This window comes from Leiobunum rupestre, chromosome 3 (genome assembly GCF_980474605.1).
Source record: "Leiobunum rupestre chromosome 3, qqLeiRupe1.1.hap1, whole genome shotgun sequence".
Classification (NCBI taxonomy): domain Eukaryota; kingdom Metazoa; phylum Arthropoda; class Arachnida; order Opiliones; family Sclerosomatidae; genus Leiobunum; species Leiobunum rupestre.
This window is the reverse complement of record NC_143386.1, coordinates 41,979,623-42,002,812: the sequence shown is the minus strand read 5'-3', so window position 1 is coordinate 42,002,812 and position 23,190 is coordinate 41,979,623. Positions and strand designations below refer to the sequence as shown.

Below are 23,190 nucleotides of genomic sequence, written 5' to 3'. Positions count from 1 at the left end.
TGAGGTACTTTATATAGATTGAATCTCGTTCTCCACTTAGAAAATCGCTAAAATATGGCTACTAACTGGATATTGAGAACAGATTAAATTGCAAATTATATATTTTCATGTTAAATAGTAAATAATAACAAAAATTGTGTTTAAATATAAGTTTTATTTTATTTTAACATTTACTTTTTAATCCTCCATCTGCTTTTGGTTACACGCGTAGTGTTCAATCTCGTTATTATCTGTTTTCGGCGAAAACAGATAATAACGAGATTGAACACAATTTTTGTTATTATTTACTATTTAACATGAAAATATATCATTTGCAATTAAATCTGTTCTCAATATCCAGTTAATAGCCATATTTTGACGATTTTCTAAGTGGAGAACGAGATTCAATCTATATAAAGTACCTCAGGTAAGATATATATTATTCGATAGGAAACTAATTCCATTCTGAAAAAGATTGGTCTAAATCGATAAATGCGTATATCCAATCATGGTTTTTGCGTAAATGCTCACTAATAAACCTGGAATGAGGCGGCTGGAAATTGTTTGAAATATCCAAGGTTAAGGAATGTTAAAAATTTATTTAAATGATACTAAAATTGGCTGAATTTATGTCACAATGCCAATTGCAAAGGCTAGAGTGAGCTAGGTGTATTAAAAATACTTTTTTCATGTACTGAAAGCAAATTTAAAATAAGCACAAAGAAATAGCATTCAGTAAAGATTTCTAGTTGGTTTTACACGCTATTTCTTGTATATTTGAAGGCATTTACCTTTATAAATAAGTTTATTAGCAAAAACGCCGACTTTAATTCCTACATACTCTCTACGCTCTTGAGAACACAGCCAACTGGCGCAGTCACTAGATGTCGGGGAATCTGCTGAAAGTCAGTTTGCTCCATTGAAGTTTCCTATGTACCTACTATTCCTCCATGGTACCTATATACCTTGGAGGAGAGAAGGGGAAAACATGAAAACCATAGCTCGGGACGTTTTTTTTTTTGGTCGGAATCTCGTTAAATGCTGCCACCATTGATGGGAATTTGGAACTATATTTTTTTTTTGCAAATTGCAAACAATGATGTTTTTTTTTTAAAGTTGATGCAGTAATGGAGTTTCGGTTAATACTAAAATCCATTTTTGGGTGAGTTCTAACTTAGAATTTTTCTTTCCGGGTTTAGGTACTGGATAAAAAGTTATATTCTTGTGAAATCTTGAATCACTTCTACAATCTATATAACAACAGTACTTTCCCATAATAATGAATTAATTGTAAAAGTATTAATATTTAAACTAACGCATTAAAAGACCGTTGGGCATTCCTAAGCCTTGTGTGATCTAAAAACGTCTTCCAAATGTGCAGACGACTAATTCGAATTTTTTAATAAATTTATCCACCGCTAGATGCTACTAAAGTCCTAGGTCCGACCAAAAATTACCGCCCCTGACTTCCCCCTGTCCCGCGCTCGGGTACCTATCGCCCATGCTCTTGGTATTATATTTTCCCCTCCAGGAAAACCTTCTCTCTTCCAAGTATATACGAAGTTATTTTATCTATGGACTCTACGGCTCGATGGAAATAGCTCTCAATCGGATCCCGGGGCTCAACTTCCAACCTCTCAATGGTCAATATTTATTCTTCTCCAGTAACCGTAGACTCCCGACCGATCTACCGTTACGCCTCGGTCGTACCCATAGATGGTCGTACCACTCTGCAGCAGGCAAATTGATTATTTGGTAATCTTGTTACTTCGTTTAAAATACTCCCTGAAAATCATAAATTTAAAAATTATGTTCCATTGTGCAATATGTAAAATTTAACAACGCTAGTAAGAAATACTGCTACTTAATCCATATGTAGCAATACTTTTCACTATTGTGTTTAAATTATAACTCCTTGTAAAGTTTACAAGTTATATTCACATTTAAATTAATAGCATCGTAGTAAGCTAGAGGTAATTTTACTATGTAAACAGTAACCTAGAGGTAAATTTATGTTGTATTTGAAGATGGCTTTTGGGCTCTATATTCCTACTATGTGACAAAAAACACCACGCTCAACTATTAGTTTAGTATTGGAAGAGGTCTAATAGGACCTAATTTTAGTACTACTCCTTAATATTTTTGTTCATACCTCGAAAATGACTGATTAATTAAGGAAAAAACCTTTAGCGTAATGTTTTTATACCAGTCTTGAAGTAGCTATTAAAATTAGCAAAGCAATTTGGGCGATAAATAGTTTATTTATTTAAAATGGGCTTCTTTCAGGGAAAGCCCGATATTTTCGGATATTTAAAAACTAATTAATTGGCGGCTGGTTTTTGGGCTAGTTTGCCCTTCTTCAGCTACTATATTTAAATAATAGTGTAATCTTAGTATTTTATATCATTTTAATTATTAGGAAAGCCAGAGTAACAGGCAAAATTTGTAATGCAAAAAGCCTCGCCAAAAGCCGTGAAAAGAGTCCAGAGGAGCATGACGGAAGCACTGAAAAATTGTGCTTCGAAAAGAGTAACCACCACGACACGGTGTTGATCCCTGGCCAAGATGATCGTTACAACTTTGAAACAGTTTTGTTAAATGCACCTGTGCAGTCAGTAAATAATAAATGTATTTATTGAACTCAAATCCCCTACAATCAGCATTATCTTACAGAGATATAGGAGTTCTGCGAGCGTCTACACCAACATCACCGATAGGCCATTTACCAAGGTTGAGGGAAGTATGGAGCATACTCTTTTAGCCCATATTGAATGCTATTCAAACACAAAACTGTTTTATCGGGATACCCTTTCATACGAACGACTAATTTCATTTGTTTTACTTAATTAAACCTAGGAGCAACAAACACATCACCCCACACAAGGAAAACGCAACCCGTCAAAAGTCGTGGATTATCTTGTGTACAATTTTCATTGGTTAGACGCGTTAGCGCCTGCTGCCGTTGGAAGGGGAAAATTCGGAAATGGTCTTCCTCCTTTCCGTAAAACGTTCAGCGTATAGGCTCGTCCAATGAAATTTGTACGCAACACGGCGTTAGCGTGTTTAGAGGCTAGCTGCGTTCTCCTTGTGTTAACATTTAAAGTTAACAGTGCAATCTTAACTTCGTACTTTTGGGGGAACTCGTTTTTGCAGCTCGACAAATGCTTTACAAGTATTTTGGAATTGATAATTAGTCCTAATCGATGTCAGAGAGAGGGCTATTTACAAATTATTCTTATTCCGAGACAGTGATTATCTAGGCGAATACCCAAGGCACCTCCATAGACCAGAGTCAGCCAGCGACATTGAATGCCTATAATTCAGGTGGCCAGGTTATATTGCGTAGAAGACCCGATTACATACCCCCCTACTTCAAAAACACCCACTGAATCATAGATGGTAAATTCCAAAAATCAGATAAAAGTGGTGATTTTTCAGAGGTGAAACATTTAAAACCTATAGAAATAAATAAAATTTATGATATTTTTAGACAGTTAAACCTTGGATTGATAATAGTAGTTCCTATCTGGATATATCACTTGAACAAAAACCTGACCAGCAAATGGCTTTTGCGACAGCAGCGCCGCTTCGGCAAAGTTAGCGGAATTTCCGAAACTCCCGTAACACGTAGCCTTCTACAAGGCAGAACTCGTAACCAACACTTAGGAAATGCGCACGGAACGCTAGAGTAATATATCCAGGTAGGAACTACTATTATTCATCCAAGGTGAAACTATTACCTACCGTATTATCTACAAACCAAGAAAAAAACTTATGTCTTGATTACGTTAATTCCTCGAGATATACGAGGTGTTAAAAAAAAGTCAAGGTCAAGCTTTGTAGAATCTATATTTCGACAATACAGAAAAGCTATCACGGGGTTTTCTTTAAAGCTGGCAATTGCTTTAAGTTATGTTGGTGGACAACTTGTTTAGGTGATATTTGAATAGTTTGTACGCACAGAAAATTTTGGGCATCACCTTTCCATGCTTGACGGTCTGTAAACTAACAAGGAGACATCCCGAAGTGTAACCCACCGATTTTGTTCAAACTCGGGGGATTGGTAGACCTTCATGTAACTTGAAAAATCCTAAAGGGAATTTATTCAATGGGAAACCGTTTTGCCATGGCAACAAAAAATGTTTTGGACAACAATAAATTAAAATTTTCCCATTGAAAATAACATGGGATTCTGAACGATTCCTAGGGCCCTCCCTGTGAAATATTTTAACAAATTTCAAAATTTCGAAAATGACCAAAATAGAAAAAATATATATAAATTGACAAAAAAAAAACATCAAAACTGATCAACTTTTGATCAATGTGAGGTCAAAATCCCATGTTATTTTCAATGGGAAAATTTAATATTTTATGTTGTCAAAAACATTTTTTGTTGCCATGGCAAAACGGTTGCCCATTGAATAAATTCCCTTTAGGATTTTTCAAGTTACATGAAGGTCTACCAATCCCCCGAGTTTGAACAAAATCGGTGGGTTACACTTCGGGATGTAAATAAAAATAAATGTAATATTTGTTTGAGTGGGAAGATTATAAACATTAAACACCCTACGAAGATGTTTATTTTGTTTTTTCGGAAGCGTATTTAATAGAGTACGAAATTTTGGTTTAATTGAAATAGAATTGAAATTGAAATTATTGCATAGAAGAAATTCTAATTTAGCGTTTTCTCTATTGATTAAAAACAAATGCGCCTCCCAGGTTTCGAACCCAAGCCATTCGGCTTGACAGTCGAGCGCTCTATCACAGAACCACCGATAGCTGCTTAGCTGCACTGAAAATAAGACACTCATCGTAAGCATAATAGGTAATAAAGTCTTGAATTTTTTTATGAATGAATTTATGAAGGCCTAATCTGGTTTTTTTACGAATGAAATTACGTTGATTTAATCTTGTTAAAGTCTACATTTTTTAAGTATGAAATTTTAAAGGTCAAATCTTGTTTTAAAATATAAAAAGTATCTGGGTTTCAGGCAAAGTAAGGGTTTTATGTTATTTTTACTGATCGAGATAACGTTGTTTTTTTGTCTATTCTTGGTTTTTTAAGCTTATTTTTCGAAATAGTTCAGTTTTAGTGGAACCTTTAAAGTGGTTACATCGTGGCTTAAAGCTTATCCGATTTCATTATAATAACGTCGAAAATTCTTATTTGTGAATGGTAAGGTGTTGCGCTTCTTGATTTTCTATTTTCTATTGCTTGGTTTTGAATTAATTTATTACTCGACTGCGTAATAATATTTTTCTATGAGCTATTTTGATCCTGAAGTCTGATTGATTGGGATATTATTATAAATTTTTTCTATTCGTTATTTTTGCTCTGAAGCCTGATAATTTGGGATATTATTAAATATTTTTCTATTCGTTATTGTTGCTCTTACCCTGATCGATTGCGTTGTTATTATATATTTTTCTATTAATTATTTTTGCTCTGCTCTGGTCTGATTGATTGGGTTGTTATTATATATTTTTCTATTGGTCGTTTTGGCTCCAAAGTTTGGTCGATTGGGTTTTGGTATTTTTATTTTTTGATTGTGTTGAGCTTTTGAGCGGTATTGTTGGCTTTTAATTATCATTTTTTCGTGTTTAAAGGTTTTTTGTGTTGTTATTTCGTAAGCGAGAAAAATACAAATACCCTCTGTAGATATTTCTTTCATTAAAATTTGCTTCGTACGTATTACATTTAACTGATAAACTTGTTCTGTAAATAGGGTTAAATTCAATTGTGCGTTGTTCTAGTTCGTCTAACTCACTGTTGTAACAACTTAATTTATAATATTCTGAATAAATTAAACTCGGCTGTTTCTTCTCAATTATTTCAATTATAATTAAATTGTATACCGTGCGGGATTGAACCGGGATTACGTTTTTAGTAAATAACTCTGAATTGCGGATATATCTTTAAGGGTTATCTCGAGAGATTAATACCACTAGGGACCATTCTTCCGAGGAGAGGTATATTTTGGCTTGCCAACTTGTTGTTTCTACTATTTTCCGTCTTTGTGTTTTTTACGATATTTGGTTCCTTCTGAAGCAAATGTAAAATTTCCAATTCGTTTTATTGGACGATCGAACCGTGCTGGGTCTTCCGCACATTCTTCAATAAAATTCTGGCGTCATTTCCTATATGTAAGACGTCAAATAGAAACTTTGCAGTTTTGACGGAAGTAGCCTTTTCGGTACTAATGTTATATAGTTCTTCTTTTTCGATCCGCGATTCAAAAGGATTTAAACATTGTTAAATTTTTGTTGAAATCAGCTCTATTTGGTAATGGTTCTTTGCAATGTTACTTGGACGGAGCTCTGGGCTGACTTCTTCTTTCCTTTGTAATCCGAGTTCATCGAACAAATTGCTCAAAATTTGAGTTCTCATAAAGTTACTTCTAGCCCATCGTTGCCTAGCTGAAATGGAGTTTGCGGCATCTGCGTTGATAGTTTGTTCTAACGTCAAATCAATAGCTGTTCTCGAAGTTTTTACTCGTACGACGGATTGAAAGAGCTCCGTTTTCAAACTGCTTTGTGATTCCTGGATGAGTTTCTTCCATCTTAAGGAAATTGTCTTCTAAACGAACTATAGCCATCTCGCGTAGTTAGGCTTATTGAAAGTAAAAAATAGTTTTGCAGTGGATGTACAATTTGGAATTTCCGGTGTGAACACTACGTGCGACCTTCAAATAAAGGCGAATCATTTTTATGTACAAATACCAGTACTGAGCAGTTTTACAGTGTCCCCCATTTTCGGCGTATTCTGTTATTACGGTTCCAACGTTTTCGCTGTGTTCTTGTAAGTCAAAATTTGTGTGCAAATAATATAAGTCACTGATGTCTTGCGCCAAATTATCTGGTATTTCAAATGTTGAACAAAATTGTCGAAAATGAAGTATTTGTAAGGAAGTTGCTAGAAGTAAATGGACTCTTTTACATCTGTTGTAATGTAATCCTCCAATAAAATCATTTGGAGATCTTTCCGCCAATATTCCTGACTCTCCTAAAATATGTGTTCCACCAGATTCTTCTAAATATTTTCCTACAGCTTTAAAATACGCCATACATATATGAAATGGTCCTAACATAATGAAAAGGTTGTCGAACATCGGACTCTCTTCGGCTTGTATGATCAGGAGCCATTTCACTATTGCTAGATGGTACGAAACGACAATATATTCCTGATCGCATTCTTCCGCGGTTTTCAAAGATCTTTTCAAAGTTTCGACAACTACTTGAAGCGATGTAGGCGACGGATTTATCTGAGGTAAATAACTTATGACTTGTTCGGGCTGTTTATCAATGAGAACGTTAGAATTCCAGCCACACCACAGGGGCGTTCCCTTAATTTTTAAAGCTAACGAAATCATCCAAACTGTGTCGAGAACTTCGAATGTTTCAATCTCGAAAGGTATCGCTAACCTCTTTTCATCGTTGAGTGGAATCAACCCACTTGTTCTCATTCGAGCTCGTTTTCGGTACGGAGATAGCTCCAGCCCAGTGGCTATTCATGATCATCTTTTGCGGCCATTTTGTAAAGAATCTGCATTTATTCTCTGCTCATCCTCAAGTATTTCGTCACTTTCGAACACGGATGTGTCGACATTTTGAAAGCAAATTCCAAAGGTGTCATGTAGTGTAGATTTTCCATCAGTAGTATCAACGAATGCATCGTAGTTGTCCCAGGCTACGCCAGTTGATACATTTCCAACTATAGCTTTATACCTCTCGGAGTTACTCTTTTATATTCCAAGGAGGAAAACGCTAATTCGGTTTCTTTTTTTTCAGCGCAGCCGTAGTTGACTGTTTCTCCATCATCTCACGAAGCTATCTTCTCCCACTCAAGCTCTTAACGGCTAGACCTAACTGTAGATGTTTCGAAGGTTTGACGAGACCGTTTGTTACGGCTTCTCCTTTCAATACATCGTTTACTGTTAAATTTGAGCGTAACGGAGTCCTTTCAATTTTTAAAATTGCATTACGAAGTGCATATGCGACATCACCGATGGCCGATTTAGATTTGTATTTTTAGTTAAAAACCATTCTCAAAGCGTTCCGGAGTTCCATGCTACTATTATAAATAACTGTAAGAGATTGGAAGCCTGCATATAAGCCTATTACGGCTTTGTAGGTACAACATGTGATAATAAATAAATAAATGTTTCATCTTCTTCGGTTTTCCTGGTCGTCTTTGGATATTGCGTCTCCCAAATGTTCAAACAATTTAATTTCTAAAGCCATAATAGAACAATCTTCAGCTAAATCCACTGGGTCACCGTTATAATACTCGTTAACAAGTGCAGAATATTGAATGTTTAAATCTTTCAACAGGTGAACTTCTTCGTTCTCAATGACTGATTCTTGAATATATGTGCATAAATTCACCAACACTGCTTTGTGAGCCAATCTCAATAAATGCCAGGATGAGTTTTTCGGATTTTCTAAATTGACGGATTTGGCCTTTTTTGATAAGTTGCCCTACACATTGCATGGTACTGGGCTCCTTTTGCGGCTAAATTGAAATCGCAAATTTATTTATATTTTTTAGGAAGTTTGAACTTTTGCATTTAATCAACGTTTTTGCGTCTCCTGGATTGAGGCTCGGCTACACAACGACGCGCGCTTTTTTCCGGATTACGGAGTATTGTGCGTATCGCGACACCTACACTGAAAAATCCAGCCTTATTTGTAATTTAAGTATTAATTTTAATCATTTATGGTTTGTTATAACCATATTCGCAATAAAAATTATCTTAAAGAAAAATGGTGAAATTAACCCTATAAACATAAGATTTTCTCAAATAATGAAGTTTTTTTGAAACCGGAAAGCACCATATTCAAAATCAGCTCTCTCAAATTGACTAAAATCAATGTTCAAATCTTAATTATGAAGAAATTGAACCAATTTTTAACCCCATTTCCTAAATCGTTTCGTTAAAAAAAATTATAAGGTTAGGTACAATAAAAGTAGTCAGATTTATTATATGGCCCCACTTTGGTAGTCAAAATGATATTTTTCAGAAAGTAGACGCCGAGATCTATGGAATGAGAACCTTTCCAGCTTTGTACCTTATAAGTTGCTTAATGGGCGTATCAGACGGTGACGTAATCAGTCTGATATGACGTATGTCCCCACTTGGTCCACCTGACATAATAGTTTCGTTAAATACACACAAATGCCTAATAAATAAGGTATTTTTCAGCCACGTACTAATTAGTAAATGTTGCTAAATGGGTCCACCAAAGTGACGTCATTTGACCAATATCCCAAAAAGCCCCCCACTACGGCCCGTAAGACAAACATTTATTGGTTACCCTTCATAATGGTAATTCAAAAAAATATAGACCCATCGTGTACCTTATCGGTCGCTTATTTTGTCATGGGCTATTGGACTAAATGGGGACTTCCGTTTATTCGCCGATTTCCTCTGTTAGAGCAAGGGGTTAGAGGGTTTATAACAATCTTTTCTGCTACATAATGGAGTTTTAAGCTGGACCGGTATATCCCTGTGTTTAATTAATCCACGCTATAAACCTCGTTGAGGCCTAAAACAAGATGTCACGAAATATTTGAACACAATCCCCTATTTCTTAATATAATCAAGAAAAATCTGTGCCGCAACTTTCCCAAGTGCCGAAATTGGCTCGATATTCCATTGTCGCAAGGCTTCTAGAGCCCCGCAATAAACGAGAAGTAACAGAGGTTCAAACGCATTAAGCACCGCCTGTAGTTGTTGGACATAACTAAATTGCTATTTTTTGAAGGAATATTGAAAAGCTTATCATCCATAAAAGACAAAAATATTTCTACAAGCCCAGAGAAAAGCCATTTCACGAGAGGTACCCATGGGAAAAGTGTTTAACACAGAGCCTCTGTGACAGAGGCCTCCGTAGGAGACGTGAGCAAATACGAGGGTGCTAGTCGGTCAGTGCTGGTGAGATCCCACACCAACGATCTCGCGCCGGACCACGGAACAAGAGACATGGCATCGGCGAGTTAACTATCGTCGCGAAATAACCTTGGGGGCTCAAGAATGGACGGAACTCCATCAGTTACCAAAGCGTGCTTTAAAATGCCGTTGACCGCACCAGTCCATGGCGGGATAACTGCTTGGCTTCCTCAGACACATAGATGTGGGCGCCCAAGCTTAGACTAACGGGTATGCGGAAAGACCCGCCGTTTAATGGTTTATGACGGTACCCAAGGACGAAAGAGCGTCCAACCAGGAAACGGAACTGAGAGAAGTCACGATTTATCTCGTTGACTAGAGGTCCTAAAAACTGTACGGAGTTGTCAGAAATTGGGCTCTCCCAAACAGTGATAAATCTGATGATCTGGGTAAGGCAGGGTTGCTTCTGGAAGAATTTCGCATTGGCAAACAATTGACTCCTGAGTTACAAATACTAGATTGAGAACCAAGTCAGTGACACTAGAAATTGATGACCAAAAAAAGTTGGAAGAGCGAGTTTGGAGGTGTGACGGATTCTAAGACTATCCTTGAAAACTGGATATGTAATGGGGACGTTCCAATATACCGAAGCGTGTTATAAAAAGATCTGAGGCCATCTTTAAGGCGCCACATTGGAGCTCTATCCAGGAGGTACGATAGCTTAAGTATAGCCAAGGAGGTTTTCAAATTTCGTAGGCCCTGGGCACAGTGCCCATTGGATAAAACGGCCCTGCCTAGAGGTTTACTGCCATTACCCCTAAAGCATAGAATTTACTCGCATAGCAAAAGGAAATAGCTTAGTCCAAGAATTGTGCACCCAGATTGGCGCAATTGGAAAATGTTTAGAGAATACTTCTTGGCCCAATTACCTCCTAAAAAGTTGAAAATCCATGCTAAAGACCTCTGCTTAATACAAACTCTTCGTTACATCTGCCTGCCACAATAATTTACAATGCATCCCAACCATTATTTATATTTTCCAAAGTATTTTGCCAAATAAAAGAATTGTTAAACAAATTAATTTAATTTCCAAAGGTAAAAAAATCTAATAGCGTAGTAAATAGCTATAAAGATTCTTTTAAAGCAAATATAAAAGCACTATGATATTTCCATGTGGAAATACATTCATAAATTTGCTTGAATCGCTTGTTGGAATTTTCATTGCTTTGTGATAGCAAGGCATTGGTCAATGATTTTAACTGATATAATTTAACACTCAAACCATCGACTAAATGACACAAATAAATGTGAGTTAGATTACACGTGGTAAGGTCTTTCAGAAGGTCAATGCTTTCTTGTAAACAAATTTCTAAAAAGTCATCCAATGTAACCGAATCCTTTTCACTCAAACAAGGAACGGACAGTATCCAAGACGGTTTTGAAATGAAAAGTTCACGATGGGCTAGGTTTCTTTCTAGAAGATTTTTAATTTGATTGCAAGCTGAACGTGATAATGTAATTTCTTCCAAAAATACATTCATCTCTCCTTTGTCAAATGGCTGCTCGTCACTCTTTCAAAATTTCATAAATTTAATGTTATTTTGCATACTTTTATATTTTAATAGCTAAAACAACTAACTTGATCTTCCAGATTTTGTGAATCAAGCTCGCAACGAAGATTCCAACTTATTAAGAGACTCAGGCATTGGCATGGTTCGCTTGTACTATGAAATTTAACAAAGTATGATAAAAGCAAATCCATTGCCAATGAAGAAACAATTGGATAAGGATAATCAGAGTTTGATTGTGGGAAAGAGCCCAATTTGACCACCAGTTTGATTATTCCACTCCTAATATCAGGTTCATCATCTTGAAGTAACATAACAGCGGCATCCCACAGAGCAAACGCTGTAGAACCTGGCAAAAATTTTAAATTTTTGAGAGAAAAAGTAAATATTTTTCCCAAAAATTGTTGTCTGTATTTACCCAAAAAAGTATCTATCATCATCTCAGCATTTGTCATTAACACGTGAGTAACTGATAGACGCATTAAACTACTGTTATCTGAAGAGGCTTTTTCAACAACTGAACAAGCCCACCTTTCAATTATTTTTCTACCTTGTACATCAATCTGACCTATTTCCTGGCGAAAAAATAAATTTACATAAATTTGAAAGCTAGATCTTCAATCAAGAGCACTGTCCTACAAATTACCTTAGCTTTGTTGTACAGATGTAACGCAATACACCCTAAATAATGCAGAATTGAAACTGAGATGTCATCACTGTAATATTATAAGTTCATTAATCTTAAAACACAAAATCTTCATGAATACATACACAGTTGTTTCATCCATTTCATCCAAAACTAAACTAAGTTCATCTATTACTGAGTCTAAATTCGGATATAAATCATCTGGCAAAGGTATCTTGCTTAAAATGAAGTACATCTAACAAAATGAAATTGATAAGCACCAGGGAACAAGAATAATATCTTAGGGCTAGTTACCTCTGCTAAACACCATGGTTGAGTTTCTTGGCCTTTAGTTAACAGCAACAGCATCTCGTAAAACTTTCCAGAATTTCCCAATTTAATTTTTAAATTATATTGATTTTCCAAATTAAATAACCAGTTGATATTTTTGCTTAATGGTACAAAATCAAGGCTTCGACTTTCCCGTATGTCATCATCACAGTCAAATAAGAACGATAGAAAGTCCAAAGCTGCCATTCGAGTTTCATAAGTTTGCGTCTTGAGTGATGAAATTAGTAGCGTTTCTATAGCCTGATGGTCTGGATTCACATTTTTCAGTAAGGAATTCAGCAATACTCTCGTAGACCAGTCCTCGCTATTGACATTCATAGTGCTTTGAATCAGTTGTGTAATATCAGCTAAAATAAACTTCACTCAGAATTGAAAAGAACAAAATCATTCAAACGAACTTACCTAAACTTGAAAATGTGTTTGTAAGACAGTGAACAATTTCCAAATATAATGATTTAATCATACTACAGCGATTGTTAAGAAGCCATGATGAGGTAATAAGCCAATATTCTATTTTATTATTGATCTTCGTAACAATAGCCTCAGGCCAGCTCTTCACATCTTTCAAAACATGTAAAATCTGAAATTATAAATTGAATTGTCACTTTTCAGGTTAAGAATCATAAAGCCATAGCTCAAGTATAAGACTTACAAGGAGACGACCCAAGGTGTTACACACCGATTTCGTTCAAACTCGAGGGATTGGTAGACCTTCATGTAACTTGAAAAATCCTAAAGAGAATTTATTCAATGGGCAACGGTTTTGCCATGGCAATGAAAAATGTTTTTGACAACATAAAATGGAAATTTTTAATATTTAAGCCATATCGGTTCATTTTCACCCATTTGGTTCAAATTGATAAAAAAGTTATCAATTTTGATTTTTTTCGTCAATTTTTAACAATTTTTTTATAGTTTTGGTATTTTAAAATTTTTTAAATTTTTTTTTGGAATCGGTCCAAATCCCATGTTATTTTCAATGGGAAAATCCCCCGAGTTTGAACAAAATCGGTGTGTAACACCTCGGGTCGTTTCCTTGTTAGTGGGAGCAGGCAAAGATTTGGATACATAATGTAAGCTTGTATTTAACCCAAAGTACGAATAAGCTAATCCTGGCTTCAGCCACACTAGGCATAATTTCAGTCTTAGAAATAAGGCATTGATCTAGTTTATACGAAGCCAATCAAGACCAGTTAATATTAATTAATTAACAAAATGGAACTGGAGTGATTAACGATGATAGCCTCCTTTTCCAGTCAGTCCTAAAAACTAAGTTGTTCCTGCCACTATGTAGCATTGTAAAATCAGAAGAAAATAGGTTGTCATACATGATAATAGTTCTATAGTATTATCCATTTGACAGCTCTTGAGTGCTCAAACTAGCCTCAATCAACTTTTCATGTTCCATTTGCATACTCAATTTGCTTCATTCAATTTTGGCATGTCCCACTGTAGTCAAGTGCAATGATATTACTTGAAACCAATCCGCCAATTTGACAGATCAAACGATTGAGATAGCTCTCGGAGCACATATTTAGTACAATTTTTTTTTTGGTAGTTAATAGTGCTCAAGTGTACAAAACATAATACTAATAATCAGCTAATAATTCTCCATTTCTCTCTGAATTGTAATGAGATCAATTACCTCATCGACAAAATCAGAGCAAAACCCTTGAGTAGTAAAATTGAAATGGTTATTAAACAGGAGCAGGTGCTCTCTTTGTCCAGTTTTTCGAAAAAGCTTATTTCTAAGACTGCTGGGTGTGATAATAATAGGCCTTGGTTCGATCACGATAGGACTTGGTGTTGAACATGCTAGGCCTTTTGTTTTTAAAAGCGAAGCATTACTTTGAAAGCATATTTATGTTTAAGTTATGAACCTGTAATAAGAGTCCATGATTTTCATTGTGAGATTTTTCTTTAGATAATGCCAGAAAACAGGAGTTTAAAAATTGTTCGTATTCCTCGATGGGTATCAGAGGCACTACAGCTTGAGATGCCAGACGCCTAGTCCACCAGACTTGTGATTTAGAAGCACACTTCCTCACTAAAGGTATGAAAACCGTCAACTTAACATAAGAACTACTTCCTTCAACTGGAGATGGATAGAGTCTTGAGAGCAACAGTAATATTGGATGAAGCCTGTATAACATTTGAATGGATAAATTTAAATATTAGAAAAACTGTCATTCATACATAAGCAGCCAAATCAAATTACGCGCTAGACTGTAACATTGACAAATTTTCTGTGGCCAATTGTAGTTCTGAAAGAAGAAACTCAAAAAGTTGAGGAAAACGTTGGAAGAAAACTCTTCCTGTGAGGCAATTCTTTTTCTGTGGTTCTCTTCGTGACCGATTTACACCAAATACACGTGTAACTAACGTGGTGAACAATAATGTTGCTGAGTTTCGAACCTATAAATTATTTATTTTAAAATATAATATATTTTACATTGATTTAGATAAAATCACGTTTACCCCCCAATTTTCAGATTTGAATCCTAGAACAGCTGCTTTGATTCCATCAGAAACAAAAGGCATTATGTCCTCACCCAAATGAGCATCTCGATAAAGAGCTCTAAGCACATTCATAGAATGAATTCTACTGTTTTCTATTGGTTCTTTATTATCAAAACGTAGTTCTGTTAAGTTTAATATATCAGGAAGGGCTTTTTTGAAGCATTTGCGGTTGGTTGATTCTGGTTCACTAACAAGTAATGCCTATTAAGGAATATAAAGAAAAAAACCCATAAGATAGTCAAAACACGCAAGGTGGGTAGATTTTACACACAAGACTCCTAATCCAATACCAACACGTTATACAATTAGATAAAGTCATACCTGAACTATGAATGGAACGCCAGCGCTTCTTCGAGTAGGGCCGGTGGAGCTATCGGTTTTGCTTTTATTTTCGGAAATCATTTCAATTAGATCTTTAAGCCATTGTTCAGGTAAGCTATGCAGTTCGGAATTTTCACATCGCCACAAACGATAGCAAAGCTTCGTAAATCCTACATAAGCCTGTTCAAATGCACCTCTATGTTTGATTTCTGTCAACTGCTTCGTGAAATATGTTCCAATAACTAAGAACTAAGAGAGATAAAGTTATTCACACATAATAAAAGCACATAGCATAAGAAAATATTACTTACTTGCTCAGGGAAAATTAAACCTTCAGAACCAATTGAGCATTTTTCAGTCAACAAACCTAATAACAGCGAAACTTCCTTATGCGTTCTCCAACTACACAGAAGCAGCATTTGAGCAGTCACCGCTTTGGTTTTCACCATATCAATTTTTAAACTTTTATTAGCAGATGAAGCATCATCTGTTGCAACCACCGCTGTCGTAAACCTACGTCCAATAGCTTTTTGAATTGCCACTTGCAAACAGCCAATGCTTTGAGCATCTGTATCCATAGGCAAATGGCCTTCAGGAGACGCATTGCAAACCACAGGTTGCACAACAGCACCAGCTTCTAAGCAGTTTTTGATTGTTTTCTGGATTAATTCTCTCCACTCAGAACAATTACACTTATATCTGCAGAAAATTTAATTTTAAAACATGGAATAAAATCTCACAAGACAAAAATTTCTCACTGCAAATCGATGGTTTCCAGTAGTTTATGGATGCATAAAATTATACCATACAATGGGCCATTTGAGGCAGCTTGTAATAGATTCAAATATGCTAGAGATAACTGATCTTCAAGTTTCATGACTAATACCTTCAATAAGGCATATACGCGGCATTCTGGCACTGATGTAAACTCGCCAGATGAAACACAGCAGAATTTTGAGGCGGCCAAAATGCAAATATCTGAATTGCATAGAATTTTCAACATATATGCTGCTGTTACTGAATCAGGCGGACGGGAGCTAGAAGCTAATAGCACTGATATGTCCATAATCTCCATAAAGACGTTTTCATTCTGAAACAATACAATAATTTTTTTATAAATTGTCCTTTTTTAATGAAGTCTCTTTGGTTTTGGTATTAAAATTTTTCAAGCCATTATATAACCAATAATTTTTGTAGGCAATAAATAATAACCAACATTTAAGTTGAGATCTTCTATTGGAACAGAACTTAGTAACTTTTCCACTGATTCTTTGTTGTTCTCATAAGTATCTCGAAGTAAATCCCAAAGAGTGCGGCAGAAGTAGCTTTCAAATTTTACTTGGAATGGGAGCTCTTTGAAATTACTATTCTTCTCTTTTACAGGCCTAAATGTATCATTCAGAAGAACAAGAAGTTGCAAAACAGTGCAGCGACGTGGAAAATTGGCTTCAGGAAACAAGTTCTCAACCAAAAAGTGGTTAAGCCAATGAAGGAAATACTGCAAATATTAATAACATAAGAGGGTTTTTAGATGGAGAAGATAAAAAATCTGAAGTTTTTTACCAAATAGCTAGATAACATCTTATTTTCCCTCAATACATTTTCGTCATTCTTTTCCATTTTCCTTAACTCAATTATCGAGCTTAATTTAATTCTATTTAGCATCTAAAAAAAAGTGTTGATTAATTTTAACTAGTGTTGACCACTATTGTAATTTAACAGATTTTGAGTTTCAACCAATATCTATGCGGATTTTTCCAAATCAGTACTGAAACTCATTTTTCACTGAAAAAACGTTAGTTAACAAACATGAAAATGACGTTATTTTAATTAGGTTAGTGTAGTAAAGGGAAAAAATTGGAAAAAAAATCAGTATTGGTAGTTTTTTTGATAAATCGGCAAAAATAAGTATTTGAGCCTCAAGACGACTAACGGATACCAGAAGTTTATAAAGTATCACTTGTGAGAGAAGTATCCATCTAGGCATTTAAAATTTACCGATTCTATTACTTCGGGGAAAGATGTAAATTATAAAAATTACACCTCATAGGGGATATTTAACTATTGAGAAACCATATTTTACCGATGAAACAGTATTGAGAAATCAATATATGAAAGTCTTCACCCTGCATTTTTTTTAACAAACTTTAAGAAAACACAGGTACATATGTTTCAAGCGAATAACATAAGCAAGATAACATATGAACTAATTTTAACAATATTATAACATAGAAAAAAGAAGATATCAAGTTACCTTTTTAAATAAAGACACCATTTTTTGCCTGAAAGCTGGAGACTGAATGTTAAGATTATATTTTATGAAAAACTCCAAGAGTTTAAGTTCTTCCTCCATCAGGGGTTCCGTTGATTTTGGACTATCACATAATACACTTAAAGCATCCAACCGAACCTAATAACAAGACAAATGATTAAAAAAAAAGATTCATATAACATTAAAAGTCACCTGTTCTTCTGCATGACAAAGAGCCAATTTTATAGTTTCGTAAGGTAAGCAATTTTTCCACATAGTATTATCTAATGCATTACCCAAGATATTATACGGAATTTTGTTACATTTTGCAGTTTTTACACAAGCAATTGTAACACACATGGAACGTTCTGTAATGTTTTTAAATATCCATTTTAATTTAAATGCCAAAGCTTAGGCTAAAGAAACAAAGGCTTAATATCAAGAACCAAGGCTTAATATCAAGAACCAAGGCTTAATACCAAGAGCCAAGGCTTAATACCAAGAGCCAAGGCTTAATACCAAGAGCCAAGGCTTAATATCAAGAGCCAAGGCTTAGATATTTGTAACCATAACCTTTATCTTCAGATTTAGATGAAGCCAATTCGTAGACCAAATATTGTAATGCTTTTGGTTCAATTTGAAGTATTTTTGGTAGAACATACTATGAAAGAAAATTTTTAAGAAGCCATTACTTTTTGTTCATAAATTAAGTTTTGTTTGAAGTTTACTTGCTGTGCAGATGACTTCTGAACATTATTGCCAAGGCATAGACATTTAATAATAGGATCAAGCCAAATAACTTGCCACTCAGAAATAGCAACCTCATGATGATGGGATTTGCAGATTACAGTAAAAAATTCACTAACCTAAGAATATAACTTAATTTGTAAAACACGAGAGTAAGGGATAAAGCAAGCGGCGGTGGCTCCAATTAAATCCTTGGATGCTTTTCCCTATAGTGTTGTCGTCTGAAACCCTGCGACGTCACCATTGTAATTTGCCTATTGATAAAAAAACGGTAACTGTCATGGCGGCCACTATTAACACTACAGCTGTGACGTTACAAGTTTTCAAAATCGTATCAGACGACAACACTCTATTACACTAAAAGTAATGCCCTCTGTTGTAGCAGCAGCACAAAACATTTTAAAGTTATCACCCGATAAGAACCTCTTTAAACATTTTAATACCATCTTGGTTAATAAACAAAATTAATTGAAAAGATGTCTAAATGTAGCTCTAAGCTTTGGCAAGAATGTATTGAAGTTACTAAGAATATTTCAGCATAGCATTAACTCCTGGTACCATCCTCAGCTTTCGTGGAGAAAGTTCGTCTGCATTTAAGGGGCATTCAAAGTCATACCATAGCAAACTTGAATGGGAAAGCAGACAAATTTAAGCTACAAAGGCTGCGAGGATGGGAATCAGAATCCTGTAGTCCAATATTCTTAGTAACTTCAATACATTCTTGGCTTTGGTCATAAGACACCCACCCAAAGTATTAAGCACAAGGGACAGATAGAAGAAAAGGACTTTATAAAGTGACGCCTTCTGCCCTGCTAACAATATACAATAGTTTTTTAATTCCAGTAAGTAACCTAATCAACTAGCTAACTGCAATCCATGGAGCCATTGAAGGAGTATACACGAGTTTCCACTTGCTTTTAGATGACTGAATAAATAATACATGCGGGGCTAGACTGAGTTCTGTCAGTGCTTGGACGAGTTCATCAACGATACATGGCTTAACAGTCAACATAACACTGGCTTTGACCACTTGGACAATGTGACAAAGAGCTCCATATCTTCCTTTACAGTGCCAAGGTAAGTTTAGTAAATTCTTGGTTAGCTCAAAAAGGAAGGGATCGTTTTCTAATAAAAAGAAGACAATATAAAACATTCTATAGCACAAAATAAATAAAAACAAAATTACGTTTATCACAGCTTAAGGAGTGACAGATAATGATGTTTTGAAAGATTGATTTTGAATGATGTCTTAAACTCTGTGGGAATTTATGATTTAATTTTATACCTCAATTTTGTTTTTGGAATTTTGGGTAGATACGCAGGTGTGATTTATTCTTCAAAGCTGCCTATCTCAAAAATGTAAAAAATTTGACAACCTTTCGTCTTTTCTATGTTTACAGATTGAAATTTACCTAATTTGGAAGTTAAATAATAGTTTTTGACATTTGATAAGAAAAAAAAATAATCATTTGGGGACAGAAGATAGTTTGATAAAACCATGCACAATAGGCTTATGCGAATCAGATTCAACTTATTCATTATTAAATCTTTTTGGGGGGAATCCTGGCAGTCTACCCAAAATTACAGTATTTACTTATTTAATCTCACATCAATAGAGTGGTCCCAATTGCTATAAACATAATTCAGCATTCGATTTACGAAATCACTATTAGCTCCATCAAATAGGCTTTTAATTTTTATAAGAGGCTCTTCCATTTTCAGAATATCACTTAAAAACATTTATGAAAATTATAAGGATGTATTACTACAAGAAATAAAATAGTGAAATACCATGATTTTTCAGACCATGTTAATAGCGTTCTTGAAAATGCTATTAGCACTGCACTTTCTTCGTTGCTAAAGATAAAAAATTAGAGACATTAGATGAAAGGAAAAGCATTTACAATTTTTTTAGAGAAGCCACACCTTAAATTTTCTAACGAAAACAGGTTGTGAAATATTTTAACAAGAACAGTTTCTGAATTTTCACGATAACAAATTAGTTCATTTAATGAAAGGCTAACAAGAAAGCCATTCCAAAGGCACAGCTTGCTGACGTCAGACAAGGACATTGAATGAAATAATAGCGAAATTTCATAATTTTCATATATAAAATTTTCTTTGTCCTATTAAAAATATATAAAAATTAATAATAGGCCAGTCATTTTATCAATAAAAATCCAGAACCCAGAAAAAATTTAAAAAGCTTTGATTTTGGATGATCTTATAGATTATAAGTAACTCATTCACAGGTATATTTTTGCTACCATCTTGGAAAATGGCAAATAATTTAAACCACAAAAACCATTGAAACTTTCTTTCCATAAAACATATACATGCTTAAGTCATTCAGTAATTTTCTAAGGATATTTTTTTTTTTTTAAATAGAGCTAATACCCAAGGCACCACCTTCGACCACATAAGCAATGTTGCTTGTGCGTGATCAAGTAACAGGTGACCGGGTTACAATGCATAGGAGGCTGGTGGCAAGCCCTTCATGCCACGCGAGCCAAGAGCTCCCTACACTAACTATTACCGTTAACCTCAGCAAGTTTTTATGGGAAGGGGAAACCGAAGATCTCGGTGGAAAACCCCTTTAACCAGTGGGGAGAGAACTTACAAACTCTACGCAGAAGGAGTAGTTCTGGATTTTCACCCAGTACTACTAGCTGGGATCGAACCCGGCTCCTCTTGCTGCGAGGCTAAAGTGCTAACCACTCAGCCACCCCACCTATTTAGCATGGCTTTTACGATTTTGAGCAGCTACTTTCCAAGATGAAGGAAAATACACCTTACCACATAAATGATTGCCCCAAGATCTAAAATAAGGATGCACCGATATTAAAAAAGGATATCTATCATTACAGCATTGTATATGATAAAATCATTGTAAAAGACGGTTCAGTACACTGTCATACCATTTTATTATAATTTTTCATTAAAAAAGTTAGCAAGAGCATATCCAAATGTTTCTTTTCATTTTACATATCACAAATCGAATATCGTTGTTTCTTACTTGTTTACACTCGTAACCCCCCCCCCCCCCCCCGTCTAAAAAAAGGCATGATCTAGCTTGTGAAGTCTGTCATACGTGGCACAGCCAATCAAATCAAATATCATTTGTAAATTTTCTGAAAATATTTTCTAATACCAGTATCGGCCAATATCGGCTGATACCAATATTAGAAAAATAGGCCTATATATCGGTTATGGATATATTGGTGCATCCCTAATCTAAAAGTACCAAAAATTAAAACTATGGTAATTTGATCTAGTTAAAATTATATTTTGGCAACTTATAACCCACATATCTTACAAAAAATACTTACTATTAAATTGATCAATCCATCGGAAGCCATATTTTTTAGTAAATTTACATACACAATTCCAGCACTTAGCTTGCAATTCAAAACAACATTTTCTGATTGCAAAAACCAAATTACTAACGCATATATGTTTGCAAACTCTTTATATATGGTTTTTTGTTGGATTTCATATTCTTGTAAGGTAAGGCTAAGAGCTTTTAACAAAATTTGGCTGACATTAAACAGATTTGTAGTTTCTTGAGGACTTGGTAACGGACTAGTAACCAAGAAAAAATATTCATAAACTCAGAATGGGTAAATTACAAATATTAAAAAAAAATGATACATACTCTAATTGTCTTTTTAACCAATTCAGACGTTCTTCAATAAACGTAAATACTACAAAATATTTATTATTAATAATTTAAGCTTTTGGTAAGTAAATGAATGAAAATGTACCTGATGTAAAATTGCTCGTTATAGTTAACTTCCCAACATTAAATTTATCTAGGCAAGCCATGATACTTTCTCCCACAAGTTGTGTATTTAAAATAGAGATCTCTCCATTTAGAAATAAATAAAAATTTTCAGAAAAAACATTTTGAATCTGATTATTATCTAACTCTGACAAAGATGATATTAGACTAAAAAATAAAAGAAATAAACAAGTTACTTCATACAGTCAAGAATGTATTAAGGTTAACATAAAATACAAGGTCACAACTATAATCTGTTTTCAAGATTCTGCGAAGGGGAATAAATTGAGCGAGGAAAGACGGAGGGGCTTTATTTTCTTTAGAACTTCAGTGGACAAAGCGAACAGTGTTGCCCAGATATTCTCTATTAACCTAAATACATTTTCAGTAGGGTACAATATAATTTACCTAGCTATTGTTTTTTTCATTGGATTTTTAAGTTCCATAGTAAAAAATGACTGTACTAATGTCATCATAACATGCTCAAGTTCTGGGACCGAACAGGTTTCCACCATGAGAGTAAACTGATAAAACATGATATTTGAGCCATTGGCACAGTATAATTTATACATGAAAGCTTACTTGTTTCGAAAATGAAACTTTGCCATTAGGTAACACGGCAGATTTATTTACAAAAAGGTTCCAAATATCATCAACACAACAAACCAAAGCCATGAATTAAACTTCTCGCGTTCGTTACTTAAAGCAATGTCCTAGCTTTTAATGAACGCATGGGCCCAATCTTAGGTTGAAGGAAAAAACTTGTATATTCTTTGAATTCTTTATATTAATCTTATGATAGTGACTGAAATAAGTGCATTAATTTGTAACTACTTAACAGTTTACACGAATATTTTAAGTAAAGTAACCTGTAATTGACAATTTAAAAAGTGGCAATATTTTCACGCATGGAGTACAAACACAGCGTTGCCAGATCTTAAAACTCAAATGATTACGTAAACAAAATTATAGTAGGCTTAAGAATTGGCGGTAAATTTGAATCTTCGATAATAACCACAAGGCTTCAATAATTACCTTTTTTTTTAATCAGATGTGTCACCCAAATCTTAATCAATACTTCAAATATTTGTCATAAGCACTAAAAAGAATCGAACCGAAAAAGCCGTCCCAATAATTTTGTGTCAATTAAAAAGATA

The 23,190-nt window shown here is 34.7% G+C and overlaps 1 protein-coding gene and 1 long non-coding RNA gene across 2 annotated transcripts; one reads left to right on the top strand and one right to left on the bottom strand.

Moving 5' to 3' along the window:
- Positions 1 to 10,980: 10,980 nt before the first annotated feature.
- THADA (Thyroid adenoma-associated protein homolog) lies at positions 10,981 to 22,885 on the bottom strand. Its single transcript, XM_090168244.1, has 29 exons — positions 22,616 to 22,885; positions 22,442 to 22,557; positions 22,017 to 22,201; positions 21,908 to 21,956; positions 21,582 to 21,834; positions 20,179 to 20,378; positions 20,044 to 20,109; positions 19,861 to 19,981; positions 19,439 to 19,508; positions 19,193 to 19,377; positions 18,234 to 18,371; positions 18,079 to 18,166; positions 17,719 to 17,873; positions 17,509 to 17,664; positions 16,818 to 16,919; positions 16,471 to 16,752; positions 16,013 to 16,344; positions 15,566 to 15,953; positions 15,255 to 15,503; positions 14,892 to 15,134; positions 14,632 to 14,828; positions 14,294 to 14,555; positions 12,816 to 12,993; positions 12,378 to 12,760; positions 12,209 to 12,318; positions 12,084 to 12,153; positions 11,856 to 12,012; positions 11,509 to 11,786; positions 10,981 to 11,440 (listed from the first exon to the last, which is right to left on the bottom strand). Exons 1-29 carry the CDS (start codon positions 22,706 to 22,708, stop codon positions 10,994 to 10,996), a joined length of 5,553 nt encoding a protein of 1,850 aa, XP_090024370.1. The 5' UTR covers positions 22,709 to 22,885; the 3' UTR covers positions 10,981 to 10,993.
- LOC149951815 (uncharacterized) lies at positions 18,802 to 20,048 on the top strand. Its single transcript, XR_016479872.1, has 3 exons — positions 18,802 to 19,094; positions 19,174 to 19,329; positions 19,975 to 20,048. It is a non-coding gene; the product is annotated as an uncharacterized LOC149951815 (long non-coding RNA).
- Positions 22,886 to 23,190: the final 305 nt, after the last annotated feature.

Bases quoted from the DNA above. Each gene is read 5' to 3' on its own strand.
- THADA (XM_090168244.1), bottom strand. From the start codon at position 22,708: ATGGCTTTGGTTTGTTGTGTTGATGATATTTGGAACCTTTTTGTAAAT. The intron at 15,504-15,565 runs GTAAGTAATATT...TATCTCTCTTAG, and splicing joins GTTTAATTTTCCCTGAGCAA to TTCTTAGTTATTGGAACATA. The intron at 12,761-12,815 runs GTAAGTTCGTTT...AGTTTATTTTAG, and splicing joins AAACACATTTTCAAGTTTAG to CTGATATTACACAACTGATT.